We start from the raw sequence: 16,531 nt of genomic DNA on the forward strand, positions 1-16,531 counted from the left end.
TTCGATAAACAGATCATCCTCAAAAATTGCAAATAATAATGGCATGTCATTTTTACTCATTTTGCGTGTAATCTCTATGGGACATGACTTTTTCTCAAAACTAGATTCTACATTCTTCTATTTCGTAAGCCATATCTCCAATTTTTGTTGCTAGTTATCCCTGAGCTTTTAGTATGTAGTAGCTGAGATTCTAAGCTTTCGGTTGCGTTTCCTTCATTTTCCGATCAGATGTCGGGATCATGCCCGTAATTCACTTGCAAGATTGGATTTGAGATTCTGGTGTTTTGCTTACGTGTTAAGTCTATGGGAAATATTCTAGCTCAATCGGTTAGGCGTCAGACTTACTTCTCATTCCATCATGCAGGCAGGGGTTCGAGTCCGACTCCTGCAACTTTTTTTTTCTTTGTTATTCTTTTTTTCACCTTATTTCTTATGTCCATTGGAATGTATATAGGTACACATATTGCAATAAATAACAATTTTAAAGGTCATTTTCCATGTTTTTCATATAATTTCTCAGTATCAAGCCTTTTTTACGTATCTAATGCCTATACCACCATCTTTCTTGATTATGTTCATTTCCTATGTTCATTTTAATCACATGGATTATGATAGTGATCCTGATGATGCTGTTGATGACCATGCTGATAATAATGATGTTATGTATGATCATAATGATGATCGTTATGTTGCTTATCTCTGGTAATATCAAATGGTCATGAGCATATTAATGATCATGATCATCATAATAAACATATTACAGAGAGAGAGAGAGAGAGAGACAGAGAGACAGAGAGAGAGAAAGAGAGACAGACAGACAGAGAGAGAGAGAGAGGTTAAAAGAGGAAAGATTTTTCTTTCTCTGTTTCTCTTTGTTTTTAACATTACCATCATCACCATCATTACCAATTTTATCATGGTCACAAGCTGCGTTGTATTTATCATTAATCTTAGTTTATTCTGATCTGTCACTATCAATTTTTCCCGAAAATTATCATCGCCGTATCATTTTATGATATTTTTGCCATCATCAAAGGTTTGGGGCAAAAGCCTCCTACCAACCACCAATGAAGTCCGTTGAAAAAGAGAGAAAAGAAACAAATAAAAGAGGAAAATAGAAATGATAGATCATGGTCGACTTTCCTCTTTCAGCATATCTTCTGTATTTTTATCATCATCACAATCCCTTTTTTCATTATTGCCATGATTATCAACATATTCATCATCATAATTGTCTTTAATATGGTTCTCATTTTCCAAGTATGTTTATCAAGGTAGCACAAATATCTCAACATTCCAGCTTATCATTATGTGTGTGCGTGTGTAATTAAGTTTATACAGACGTGTATCAATCAGATATGATTATTTACGCCCGAGACCGACCTTTAACGTCAACGTCCGATAGACGTGACTAGGGCCCGAACCTCGAACATCTGCAGCAATTTATAACTTCCTCAATGTAGCTTAGATTACAGGCGCACGTCACAACGCCCATGCAATTAACTTCTGATATAAGTGGTGATGACGTCTCAAGATGGCGGTATACCACTAATCACAATGGAATTGTTCGTTGCTTTTTAAAGAAAAATTCATACTTAATGTTGTTCCATCAGTTGTAAAACAACAGTAGATTTTTTTTGGAAAAGAAAGGAAAAAAAGGGGGAAAGGGGAACAGAGGATCAGGTACATGGTCTAAAATAATTGTCATCGCTGTCATTATCATGATCATCATTATAAGTGATTAAAGGCAAGGGAGCACCGCCTTTACACTTTAGTGATAAAAAAAGAAAGTACTCCTCCGCCCCCCCCCCCCATAAAAGCGGGGAAAAAGGAAACGTAAAAGAGGTGCGTTAAAGGACAAGTACTTCATTTTTCCCATTTTTGACATCATTTTGTCCCTCATTGTATTAAGTCTCGACCTTCCCCACTTTTTTTTTTTTTTTAATTATCCTTGGATTTTTTCCATATTTTTTCTATTATTCAAATGATTTGCCATGATAACAATAAAATTGTTCGGATGATAATAAACAACTTTATTCAAAGTGACCCAGGACAGACTTTAATTACATTATTTACGGGTGCTAATGTCCTCCAGGTGGTCTCTTCTCTGACAAAGGTACTGATTCACAGTCAACAAATTAAAGGGTCTGAAGCATTCATGGGCAGGGATTTGCGTGGTAGACAATGAGACTGACAGGCAATGGTTCATAAACCTTTCTCTTTCAAATAAGTGCACGAGTGGTGAGGAGTCACTCAATTCTTGGAAGTCTTTTGTTTAGAGTGATGATAAACTTGACATCAAAGACTAAATTGGGGAGGGAGCTTTACATAGCTTTGACACATGTTCAATTATTTAAATTTCAAGAGTGCTTATTTAGTTCTCATGATCAAAGTTGTCAATAAAATAAAATTTCTAAATTATCATTATCATCATCATAATCATTATCATCATAATCATTATCATCATCATAATCATTATCATCATCATCACTATCACCATCATCATCATCATCATCACCATCATTATCATTATCATCACCATTATCTTCTTAATTATCAATTCAAACATCAACTGAATTTTATTACTTCATTTAATACTTCACTATTATAATCATGATTATCATTATCACAGATTATTTCCATTTCCTATGCACTTTTTTTTAGCAAAAGGATCATGATAATGATCATGATCATCATCACTATCACCATCATCATCATCATCAACATTATCATTATCATCACCATTATCATCTTAATTATTATCAATTCAAACATCAACCAAATTTTATTACTTCATTTAATACTTCACTATTATAATCATGATTATCATTATCACAGATTATTTCCATTTCCTATGCTCTTTTCTTTTAGGAAAAGGATAATGATAATGATCATGATAATGCTGTTGATGACCATGATGATAATGATGATATTCATGATCATTATTGTTATATTGCTCATCTCTGGTACATATTTAATGGTCACGAACATATTGATGATCATGATGATGATGACATCAATTATGATGACGTTTTTAATGACTATTCATGTATGCTTAAAAAAAAAAAAGAAGATAAAAAAGAAAAAGAAAAGAAAGAAAACCAATACGAGAGAGACAGAGAGAGAGAGGTTAAAAAAAGAGGAAAGATTTTCTTTCTCTCTTTCTCATCGTTTTTTAACATTACCATCATCACCATCATTCTCTATTTTATCATGGTCACAAGCTGCATTGATCTTAGTTTATTCCGATTTGTTGATTACTTTCATTCGTAACATAATCACTATCAATTTCTTCTCGAAAATTTTCATTGCCGTATCATTTTATGATATATTTGCCATTATCAAATGTTTGGGGCAAAAACCTCCTACCAACCACCAATGAAGTCCGTTGAAAAAGAGAGAAAAGAAACAAATAAAAGAGGAAAATAGAAATGATAGATCATGGTTGACTTTCCTGTTTCAGCATATCTAATGTATTGTTATCATCATCACAATCCCTTTTTTTTTCATTATTGCCATGATTATCAACATATTCATCATCATATTGTCTTTAATCAAATAAAATTTCTAAATTGTTTTTCCTGTTTGTAGACAAGTGTTTTGATGATATTAAACATTATTATTCATTACAATACCCAGCATTTATCACCAAGGGCTGGTATCCTCCAGCTGCTCCGTTCACTAACAATTTCAGGGATAAACATGGTCAGCACATTACTCACAGGGGCTATAGCATTTACAGACACCAGACTTGTAAATTATGATCATCAACATCGCCATTATCATTACCACTACCATAATCATCATTCACCATTAAACCACCATGACCTTCTTTGCTATTATTACCTAATCTCTTTCACTGTTTTTTTTTTTTTTCAGGCTTATGGTGTGGTTATTAATTTAAGTACAATGATAAGAGGAAATAATTTCAAAATTTAAGGAAAAATTGAATTTACTGCATCACACTAAAAGAAAATACTCTTTAGTATTTTTATTTTCTATCTTTATTTGTACAATCAAAAGCCATAAAAGATAATGACAGATTTCTGAACATAAAAAAGAAAATATAAATACAATAACAATGATCAACAAATAATTCATAATAATCAAATTAAAAGGTTCACAGCATTTTAACTGTTACCCAAAGCCCTGAAGGCTTGGGCTTACATTGTTATTCCAATATCATAGGGATCCTAAATACATACACAGACTACATACATAAAGTTTCATTCATATAATGTATTATTGCAAAATACTGCATCTAAACAGAAAAGTGATGCTTAGTTTAACAATTCACTGGGAAGAGGGGGGGGGGGCCTGGTGGAGTAGACCATTTTTGTTGTTTGATATTTTTTGCAAAAAGTCCATTAAGCGAAAAGCAAAAATTCATTACAGATGCATACACAATCAAAGTTACAAGATGATCTACAAAATTGTAAAAGTAAAAATGAGTATTTTTATCTATTTTTTTTTAATTTTGTGAACTTGACCTCTGACCTCATGACCTTTAAACTGATGAGATCTTCTTCACCGCCATTCCATACAGGTTTCAAGTGAATCCATGAAACTGTTTTTGAGTTGTAGCAAGAACAGAGTATTTATTATGTACTTGCTTGAACTTTCTGACCTTGACCTTGATCTGTTAACCCTAAATAATGAGATCATGTACCAACAGAATATGAATATTAATTTTTTTCTTACGATACATACATGCATACGCATGTGTGAAATCATTTTGAGCACCTAATGCATATATGGTCCAAGTTGAAGTTGATCTGTGAAATGGTTTTTGAGTTACTGCGAGAACAAAAATGGAATAAACAGACAGATGAACGGATGGACGAACAGACGGATAATCCAAAACATAATGCCACCGGCAACCACTTTTGATGAGCAGAGGAATAAAAATTCTTTAGCTTGCTTTAGACAATGTCAGTTACTGATGTATAAAGAGAAACTAAAATAATAACTTTCCTTTATGAATAGTGGGATGTTTTACCATTCACGCAGGTCAATTGGTAATGAAGATCTCTTTAAATATAACTGGCTTAATTTTTTGTGGTGTTAAATCAACTGTGAAAACTGACAATGTTGAGAACTCATCAACACAGTGGTTCAACACAATTTACATACAAGCTTTGCACATTGTTCCATATCAAATTCATATATGTGGTTCTCAAGTTATGCAATATTATGTAAATGACTGTCAGGCTTTAAAATGCTATAATGATCAAAACAAATCAAATAAACTTTTCTCCCAAAATTCATAAATGTGTCATTATTTCTACTTTTACTCAGTCAAAACAATCTATGTTTTTTGGTGATTAAAATGATGTTGCCACAATTCTCATTGAAAACTAGATAAATCTCGACTGTGCACGGTCAAAATGTATGCCTCCGCCACTGCCCGACCAGAAAAATATTTCTTACTTTCTATTTCCATGAACAAAAAAACACTATAGACCTTCAATCTTCACACTTTGAAATCTAGTCAGGTAACTGTTTCTCCAAAAGGCAGACATATGAACTGAAATCTAAAATGGATGCAAATTTTCTTTTTTACATTCAATCACCATTTCACAAAAGAATCACAACAGCAAAACTGAATTTCCAATTATCTGAATACATTGGTAATCACGAAACACTCAAGTGCAGTGACAAATAAAACAGTAGTAAATGGATAATATAAAACAATACAAAAATGTAACATAAGTAACCAATTTAAGACACTTTCCTTAAAGGAGTAGTCCACCCCCAACAAAAATTGATTTGAACCAAAAGAGGACAATCTAGGAAACATTATGTCACACACTTAATACAAATTGCATAGAAAATAAGAAAGTAATGTCATTTTAAAATATTGGTTATCTTATACAAAACAGTTATAACCAAATCGTGGTCATGTCCAAATCAATGAGTTGATGATGTCACATACTCACTACTTCTTTTGCATTTTATTACATAAATCATACCATATTTCATGTTTTTGAAAATATGATAACACAGATACACTTAATTTCTTCACAACAGGTTTTATCAATGGTTTATGAAGAATGTGAGAATAGAATCAAACTTGGTTTGTTTCCTAAGGAGGAAAAAAATGAAATATTTCATATTTTATTTAATAAAAATACAAAAGAAATAGTGACTTGATGTCATCACTTTCTAAATTGCATACAAAGCATGATGTGTATATAACTGTTTTGCTGAATACAGAAAAACTTTGAACTGACATAATGTAGTATTCTGGATTTTTGGGGGAAGTTGTCAGGACACTCCAGAACACAAGACACGATACGACGAGAGTTGTAGGTTGTGAGCGGAATTTAATTTCCCACTTGAGCACAACAGTTGTTCAGTATATAACAAATTGGAAAAGAAAAAACCTCTGCAAGCAGAAAAGAGAGAAACAATAAAGAACATGAGTATAATGTTCAAAATATCATTACAGCATGAATAAAGCATTTACATGTCAAGACAGAATATAAACTCTTAATATTACGAATACACCTGTCAATCACTGAGCAGGCCACTACAATGTGTGTTTTTTTTTTTTTTAAATGATTTGCAATCATATAAGTAGATATTAGTCTGCGCTCGATAATATGCGAAAAGTAATAATATTTATAACAAGTTATTAATACAACTATCGATAATTAAATAGTCACAATTATCATAGATATTATATGTTTCTAAGCTTAAATCGACCTCTTTTGCAATAGTTTCTTTCATTGTAAAATATATGAATTCACAATTTATATAGCAAACTTTGGAAACATTCTTCCAAATATATCAATCTTTTATATATGTCAACAAATTCAAACTTTCGTAATCGATCACAAAACACCGTTAATTTTGGTAAAAAATGCTGCACGTATCAATCTTTTAAGTACGGCCATCTTGACTCACCCGACTAGGGCAGATACAGGTTAAAAACCATACCAAGGACCAAAACAATCACTTTCTAGGGTCAGATTCCGGTACCCAACACTGCAATCTAAAATAAATAATAACATACATTTGCATGAGTAACTATTCAACTATATCATAATACCTTTTAGGTTCCTATACATCTTACAGGGAAATTACAATCGATTAACTGTAAATGTTCTTAACATCATATTGACAAAAAATTAGAATTATTAATTCAAACACCGTGATCTAATGAAAAAGTTATCATTTAAGCCTTCAATGCTCGAAGGAAAAAAATCAAATTCACCAATCATTCTTATCCTAATATTATAAGATATCACTTCGAACAACACAGTCATTAAATTACAAGGAAAATTCATAACTTTTCGTACCTTCGTAGAAAACCCAGAAATCATCACAATCCAGCTAGTTCCATCAACAATGAACATTCGAACTCCTAAATAAATAAACGATACACCAATCCTTAATATATATGATTGTATAATATCAATTGATCACGTATCATTTTAAAATCTAAAATATATAACTGAACTGGCGAAAATATTAATCGATTAAAGTTAAATCGATAATTAATCGAAACCATCAGTACGAAATGATTTGACATTGCCTGACCTTGAGGCTACCATTTACCAAATCTCCCGGTTTACGAATTATTCACATTTATAAATTCTACTCATCGTCTATTTAAATACACCAGGTAAATAATTTATCGAGCGTTAAAGAAATACAACTACATAAATATAGTCCTCCAATTCGGCAATTCCAAGACAAAAAGGAAAGAGTGATACCATCTTGAATCGATAGGTACCCGATACATATATACACACATTCATTGTTACGTAACATGCCACGTAGTAGGTATCCTTGACCTAACAGAAAAATTACGATTCAATGCTCTAATTCTAGTTCATGATTTAGAGATAATATATTCCAAAACATAGATATCCTTCTCTTATAAAATAGCACATATCAATCAACATACCTCGACAGGATTGAGATCTAAATTATCTGGATCCTACAGGACTCTCTGACTGATTGCTCTCCTCACTGAGTAGCTTGACCAATGACCTCAAATCAATCGATCTCTACTGACCAAGCGGGTTTTCTTCCCGCGTAACATAATCACTTTCACAAGATCCTTCCTCTTTACTAAGTTATAACACCATTCCGTAATACAATTTCATAAAAAAGGAAGTATACTTTATCCCAAGCAATTTAAATAATTATATATAATTTTCATTTCTAATAACAGTCCATATTCAATATAATAACTTTACAAAAATGGAACTATTTGTTCTGAGATGTACATTTCAATGTTGTGATAAGACAAACACTTTACACCCTCTTCGTCCAACTCTTGTAAGTAAATCTTAAAGGAAAAATCCGACCTCTTTTCAAATACTATAATAACATTCAATTTTGATGAAATTTTCAGCATAAAGCATGTTCGTTTGATTTTTCCCTTTTCGTCCAAATCCATTTGTTCTTGGGGTGGACATGGCTTTTATAAGTCTTGAATCATTGATTTACTTTTGATTTCTTTTTGTATTGCACATCTCAGTTGGGGTTTACATATGAAGCAGATTGTGAACTATAATTTAAAAAAACTGTTGAAAATCAAAATAAACAAAAATTCTGCAATGATAAGAAAGCTGAAATTGTTCAGATGATAATAAACAAATTTATACAAAGTGACCCATCACAGAGTCCAGTTACATTTTAGACGAGCCAATGTCCTCTAAGTGGTCTTTTCTTTGACAATTTCAAGGACCTGTAGCATTTGTGGGCAGGCGATTTGTCTGGTAGCCAATGAGACTGACAGATTATGGTTGATAAACGTTTTTCTTTGAAATAAGTGCGCAAGTAGTGAGGAGTTAGTCAATCCTTGTCTTGAAGGTGTGTTCTTCATTAAAGTCTTTTGTTTAGAGTAATGATAAACTGGACGACAAATGATTAACTGGACGACAAACACTAAATATGGGTGAGAGGGGATTACATATCTGTGACACATTTTCAATTATCTAAATTTCATAAGTTATCATCATCAAATCTTGTCAATAAAACAAATTTCTAAATTGTTTTTCCTGTTTGTAGACAAGTGTTTTGATGATATTAAACATTATTATTCACCACAATACCCAGCATTTATCACCAAGGGCTGGGATCCTCCAGCTGCTCCGTTCACTAACAATTTCAGGGATAAACCTGGTCAGCACATTACTCACAGGAGCATTTACAGACACCAGGCTTGTATGGCACCGATTGGGATTGGATATAAATTTCATCAATACAAACCAATGGAGTGAAACTGCATAAATGAATGGCTTTGTACACTATGCACACTCCTACATGGTCCCAAATCATTAGATGAAAAGCGGTCTAATAACCGCAAGTCAGGCAGTAATCCCCAAGAGGAGTTATCACATTGTTGGTGTTTGGGTTCTTGTTGGTACCTGTACTTAATAGTAACATTGAGAGAACAACATTATTACACAGTGTATTACAGAAACTGCAAATGGTATGTAAAGAAAATTAAGAACTATTACACAATACACTTATATATCTTTGTCCCATAACCCCCTCCCCCTTGGACTACCTTTTTTCTGAGTCGATGTATACCATGTAGTCATTATAAATTACAAGATTTCTGTATTCATTGAAAATAAAAGCACATTCTTAGTAGAAAGTTTTCATTTCTTTCACTTCCAAACTAGATTCAAATTCTGTTTCATTTCTTTTTGATAATTGCTGTTGCAATAATAAACTGATGCTTCTTATGACACCATGTATTGTAAAATAAAATATCTTTGCAGTAGTAATTGCATTTTGAAACCAGACGAATCTTTGACTGCGCACGGTCGAAATGTACGCCTCCGCCACTGCCAGACGAGAAATATATATCCTAGTTTCTCTTTCCATAAAGTATAAAATAGTAGACCTTTGATCTTGCGACTGCAGAATCTAGTCAGATAACATATAAACTTCACTGAATCCTGTGACCTTGAGACCAAAAATCTGAACAGATCACTGTCACTTGTATATGCACACATGAAAGAAGTTGGAAGTTGATCCTTCAAAGGGTTTAAAAGTTATCATTAGAACAATCTATTTCTTATGCATTTTATTGAATTTTATGACCTTCACCTTTGACCTTGAGACCCAAAATCTACTCAGATCATTGTCAGCTGTATATGCACACATGAGCCAGTTTTGAAGTTGATCTGTTAAAGGGTTTTGGAGTTATCATGAGATCGGTCTATTTTTGATGTATTTTATTGAATTTTATGACCTTGACCTTTGACCTTGACATTCAAAAAATTTAATCAGCTCATCGTCTATTGTATATGTACACATGAGCCAAGTTTAAAGTTGATCTGTCAAAAGGTTTAAGAGTTATTACAAGAATAGTCTATTTTTTATGTATTTTATTGAATGTTATGACCTTGACCTTTGACCTTGAGACCCCAAAACTTATCAGCTCATTGTCACTTGTATATGCACACATGAGCCAAGTTTGAAATTGATCTGTCAAAGGGTTTTTGATTTTTTGTGAGAAAGGTCTATTTCTTATGTATTTTATTGAATTCTATGACCTTTGACCTTTGACCTTTGGACCCAAAAACTACTCAGCTCATCGTCACCCAGATAGGTGTCCTCGAGCCGAGTATGAAGTTGATTAGTTGACTGGTTTTTAAGTTATCGTGAGAACGAAAGTGGGACGGACGGACGGACAACCCGAAAACATAATGTCTCTGGCAGCACCTTTGGTGGGTGGAGGCATTGTCATAATGTCCTTTACATGAAATGTAATGTTTTGAACTTGATTTAAATATACTTGGTTGAATATCCTTTTTTTTTAATTAATGTATTCATAAATGCAGAGCTCTTTTGAAAATTGCCTTTATTCATAATCTATGCAGACTTTCATTTATCAAAATATGTTAAATTTTTCATTTTGCAATCATAACTATTTGATCAATACAAAATTAAATCTACACTTACCCTTTATTCTTTCCTTCTTGCTTTTCTAAGATATCAGATAAACATTCTCCTCCCTTTTGACATCTGTATCGTACGATAAATAACAGTCAAGATATTTTAATACATTAACAAACTGCATTCACAATCATATTACACTCAATATGATTTTTTTTTACATGCCTCAAAATTAATGCTTCTTGATTTAGGATGTTACTATAATGTATCTTAAGTAAACACTTCCAAAATTCAATAGAAAACGGGTACATGAGTATTTTTATTTCATTTCACGTCAACTAAAATATTACTTGAATTGCTTCATGATAACTATAATACACAGGAATGACTTCAGCTTCTAATGAGTCTAATCCCTTACTGTAAACATGATCTATTAATGTTCCACTCTCTGTTGTAGGATTCATAACATGCTGTTTGTAACCATTCATAGACATTAACTGATGTATCTTTGATGATCCTTTCATCAAATTTTCATTAAAATCACCTGTTATAATACATCTTGTGCATCTTTTATTCAGTTCATTTATCAAATCAGTCAAATTTTGACAAAAATGATTAATATCATAAGAAGGAGGTCGATATACGACTGAAACAACAAGAGAAGGAGATCTACTAATAAGAACTGCAATAAACTCCAAATTATCCACATTTATGTTTAATCTGCTCGTGTCAATTTTCTTCACATACATTCCAACGCCGCCGTGTGCTAGGTCTTTAAATTTGCCTGAATTTCCAGATTCATTGTATGAAAGACTACGTGGCTGATGGTAGAATTTATGTCCATCCATAAAAATATTTAAAATGTTGTCATCATTAATCCATGTCTCAGTCAAACAAATTATGTTTGCATTCATAAATTGTTGTTGGGAACGAAGATCTAAAAAATGTTGTCTTAATCCTTGTATATTGTGCAAAATTAAAGTGAACTTATCACTATCACTCTTTTCAGCTTCCAAATTTTCAATAAATGGTTTCATGTTATCCAATCTTTCTTTGATTTCAGGATTACAATGTATGCTTTTAGATTCAAAATTTTCTATAGTAAGGCCAGATAATGAAGAAACACGACTAAGCCCAACATATGCTTGACCAGACTCAAATGTCCTTTTCAATGATACCACAGCTTTGTCTAAGGTCAAACCTTGTACTTTATGTATTGTACATGCATAAGCAAGTTTCAATGGAAACTGTCTCCTTGAATACTTCTTACCCAGAAATTCGTTACATTTTTCAATGGAATGTATACCAACATTTTCCTTGTCAAATTTTACTCTGATGCAAACATATTTAGAATTTGTTTGGTCCATAATTATTTCACAAACATTTCCAAAGCATCCATTTGTAAGGCCTTTGCTAACATCAATGTTCTTGACCAACATGACTCTTGCATCGATGGCAATCCATAAATAACTGGGTAATTGGCTTCTACAACGTGTGACAGGTTTTTCGCGAACTGTACTTCCCTTCTTCGAGTCTCTTTCTGTGTCTTCGGCTTTCAAGCATATCACATTGGAACATTTCTTATGCAACAATTTCCTGTTCCATTCATCTACTTCCTTATTACATGAATAAATATGAAGAGCGTCTTCATTTTCTTCACCAGTTTCACAGGATTTTAGCACTGCCAGGTCTTCATCAGAAAGAATATCATCTCGTTTTTTTACTCTTAATCTGTTCAGTAAAAGAGCAAATTTTGCATCGTCTTTTTGTCTCATAATTTCTTGAAGTTCTACTTTTTTAAAATTGTCATTCCATAACACTCCTTCAAGTGTATCTTTATATAAAGGGCTTCCAAAGACAGGAGGTAATTGATACATATCTCCAACAGCAATAACGGAAACACCAGCAAAAGCAGTCTGATCTCGTGATTGTTTTATTTGCCGTAGACGACTGTGGACATAAAACATCAATTTTTGATTTACCATGGACACTTCATCAATGATTAGAATTTGCAACTGAATTAGCTTGTTGCGAAGAATGCTTATTTTTTCTTCACTTAATGGCTGGTAAGGCATCTGTGCATTAGGTGGAATAGACAAAATACTGTGAATAGTATGACCATCTATATTATAAGCTGCTACTCCAGTGGGAGCCATTTTCAACACTGAGACATCATCAGGATTATGCATCATTCTGGCTAATATACGTGTTGATTCATAGTATATGCATTTGACTAAATGGCTTTTTCCAGTGCCAGCTCCACCTGTGATAAATACATGAAAGGGTTCAACTTGTTTTCCATTTATTTTATCGAGACACCACTGCCGTATCTTATAAAACACAATTTTCTGCTTCTCATTCATTGACCTAATGATACAATGCCTATCTTCTTTTGAAATTTTATGAGTCCTAATTTCCACTGCAAAGTTTTCTTTATTTTTGGATTCTTTAAGATCAGGCATAGCAAGTTCTTCATCCTGGTCTTCGGCATCAACATACACGTTTGGATGTTCAAGTCTCTGTACTTCACTTTCAGGACATAATAGGCCCCATGCATCTTCTGGTACACCAAAACGATCTAAATGCTCTTGTGCCAGTTCGATAGAATCTGCATTGATTTCAAATTTTTTCATGTTATTACTGATAACTGAGCTAACCCTTTGCAAGTCATTTCCAGATAATTTTACACAACCTGTCTCATAGAACTCTTCATAACTTTTGAACCCAGGAGGCTTCAACTGCTCATCGATATAATGTGGCAAAAAAAGTTGCAATATACTCATGAAATACGTTTCAGGTGATCTGGTGGACGAGAATCGTGGATATCTTACGACTGCATCTTTGGAACGAGTTCGTCTTTGAATGTATCCCAAATTATTTCTGAGTTTAAAGATGTTTTTGTGCACTTTGCTTTTCATATGGCAAGCGGTCAATATCCTATATTGAGAACAAAAAGTTGCAAGACACATCTTTTTGAACATTGCATCTTTAGGTCGAGCTTTGTATCTCTCAATTTTGCTAGGAAACCAAATATTTTCTTCATCATCATCACAATCAGGTCTGTTTCTTATGACATTTAACGGTAAACTCATTCTTATGGGATCAGGACCAACAGATATAAATTCAACTTTCCTAGAACATTCTTTCAGTCTTAGACTGCAAACACGGAATACACTTTCTTGAGCCGATACTTCGCGGTTGTGCATGTACACTTGCCCGACTGATTTCATACTTTCTTTAGCATCTTTATTTCCATCTTTCATCTCAGAAACTGTTTGCTCTAAAAGCATTCCTATTTCTCTTTCTGCCTTTGACATGTAGGACACAATGTAAATAACACAGGCATAGGCATTTGTCACATATTGTAAGTCCATGTTAGCATTCCAACACCTCAATAAGTTAGGGTTATACTGATTTATCCATACATCGCCAGGCTTTCTTGTGATTACCACACTTTCCTGTGATGCAATCTCGTGATGTGCCTCTTGAAACTGGCTTTGTGTAATTTCAAGTTTATCAAAAAGTTCTTTAGTACTATTATATTCAGTTCCATCCGACAAGGCATTTTTAACAGAATTCAACAGTTCTTTTGCATTTTCTGTAGCCTTTTTCTCAGCATCTTCATTATTTTCATCCTTTTTCTTTTTGTTTGTTTTTCTATCATCTTCTCCATTTTCACCCTTTTTCTTTTTGTTTGTTTTTCTATCTTTAACTTTAATGATAAACGTCTCTTCTGAAGGTGGTCTCGGGAAATTAAATCTACAAGTCGTTCCTTTTTTTCTGCACGATTTAGAATGCGTTTTACTGTGTTGCTGTACAGAACGAACAATTTCATGCAATTCTGGATCGTCTTCCTTATCAGGCGTCACACAAGAAATATACTTATCTATAAATTGTACAACATCTTCATCTTTGTCTTTTCCTAATTGTGGGGCGTCAACCCAGAACAAAATATGGCAATGTGGACTTCCTCTTTGTTGAAACTCATATCTGTATGCAAAGTCTTGGATGTTCCCAATAGGAGCAGATGGTGATAAAATGACTTTATGAAGAAAAGTATGAAATCTTTTCTCAAACATCCTTGCTAATGTTACTGGATTTGAGTTCATCAGCTTGCATTTTTGTGCCCAATCTAAGGTACTTGACTTTCTGCTATCTCCTTGCTGTTTTAGTAATGTATTCATAATCTCTGGCCATCTCATATCAGCACAAGAAAATGAAGCAAACCAGGTTGGTTTTCCAAGCTGTCGAACCATTGCTAGAATATCTTTTTGTGTTTTCTGCCAGTAAGGAGGTGTCCCTCGAATCTGCTTAAGAAATTTATATCCTTTGTCTGATTTTAAAACATTTTTTATTTTTTCAGGACATCTCAAATCTGAGGCAGTAATTGGTGAGGAATCATCTTTTTTGTTGCAACTTTGTCTCAATGCAATAGACACTTGTGACAAAACTTGTTGAATTTCATAGATATACTGAGCATAAAAAATAAAATCTGTATTTTGAGCAAACCTGTTGTCAACATGCATCAATCGGTTCAGCAGATAACGTCCTAATGTTATCCTCTCTTCCCTTCTATCATGGTACGTCGGCTGACCTTTGGGAAACAATATAGGAAAACATTTAGCTTCATTAGTTTCATCTTGCAGAACGGATACAGGATTTTTTCCTTCACAAGGGGCACAGCATATTATTTCATCAAAATATTGATCAAGAATTTCCTGTCCAATATCAACTGGTTGAAGACATGAATCTAGATGCAAACCATGGAAACGGTCTTCCTCGTCAGTGATGTCTTTTTTTTCATCATTGATGTCATTTTTATTTGATTTTGTATTTGGCACGTTGGCACTCTGTCTGAAGTTTTCATCATTTTTCTTGTCCTTAGACAAAATACTGTCAATATCTTCATTCCATTTTTTCCAATAATTTTTCCAATAATTTCTTAATTGAGTCTGAGCACTCATTTCGCTTTCCTGTTCTTCTTCAGTTTCATCATCATTTTCATTTCGTTCCATTGAATTTTTCCATCCCTCATTCACAGTGATATTTGAATAATATTTGTTATTTAGTTTTAGATAATGCAAAGCACAAAGCAGTTTTTCTTTATTTACAAATTTATACTCGTAATGACCTTTGTAAGACAATTTTCTTTTCAGTTTAACACGAATCAATTGATCTTCTGATTGTGCTCTTGGTAAAATATCTGCAGTTTCATAAGAATTTGAAGGGACACACACGACTGGACCATGAACTCCGTTTTGACCACCTTTAGGCAATGCCATCAATTTCATGAAGGGAATATTTAGTGCTATTAAATGCTGTTCCAATGTGTTTAAGTTCGCAAGTTCTTTTGGAATTTCATGTAATTGCAAGTTATTTAGGTTTGCTTCTGCAGGTACTCTGTCAGATTTCAACTTTCTATGGCAAGTAAAGCATATCCATAAAGATGATCTAGCTGAGGTTTTTACTGGACAATCTCCTCTACATTCTGAATTACAAACATGCAAATACTTTGTACTAATACAGATCTGAAACTTATAATCATCAATTACACATTTCTTGACTTGATTTTCAAAAAGAAGTTTAAAGCATACAGCACATACATATTCTGGACCATGAGATACAATTTCTCTAAATTCTTTGATTACATTGTTAAATTTAC

At 33.1% G+C, this 16,531-nt stretch overlaps 1 protein-coding gene across 6 annotated transcripts in view; it reads right to left on the reverse strand.

Moving 5' to 3' along the window:
* Positions 1-3,976: 3,976 nt before the first annotated feature.
* Positions 3,977-16,531, reverse strand: part of LOC135156922 (uncharacterized) — a 28,361-nt gene continuing 15,806 nt past the window's right edge. For all 6 annotated transcript variants that reach the window (XM_064110811.1, XM_064110813.1, XM_064110807.1 and 3 more), the window contains 6 exons: positions 15,379-15,463; positions 10,936-10,998; positions 9,229-9,386; positions 7,305-7,369; positions 6,910-6,997; positions 3,977-6,388 (listed from right to left, as the gene is read on the reverse strand). In XM_064110811.1, coding sequence (XP_063966881.1) covers positions 6,971-6,997; positions 7,305-7,369; positions 9,229-9,386; positions 10,936-10,998; positions 15,379-15,463 — 398 coding nt within the window. In that variant the 3' untranslated portion in view covers positions 3,977-6,388; positions 6,910-6,970. The remainder of the gene's footprint in view (positions 6,389-6,909; positions 6,998-7,304; positions 7,370-9,228; positions 9,387-10,935; positions 10,999-15,378; positions 15,464-16,531) is intronic.

Source organism: Lytechinus pictus, chromosome 16 (genome assembly GCF_037042905.1).
Source record: "Lytechinus pictus isolate F3 Inbred chromosome 16, Lp3.0, whole genome shotgun sequence".
Classification (NCBI taxonomy): Eukaryota; Metazoa; Echinodermata; class Echinoidea; order Temnopleuroida; family Toxopneustidae; genus Lytechinus; species Lytechinus pictus.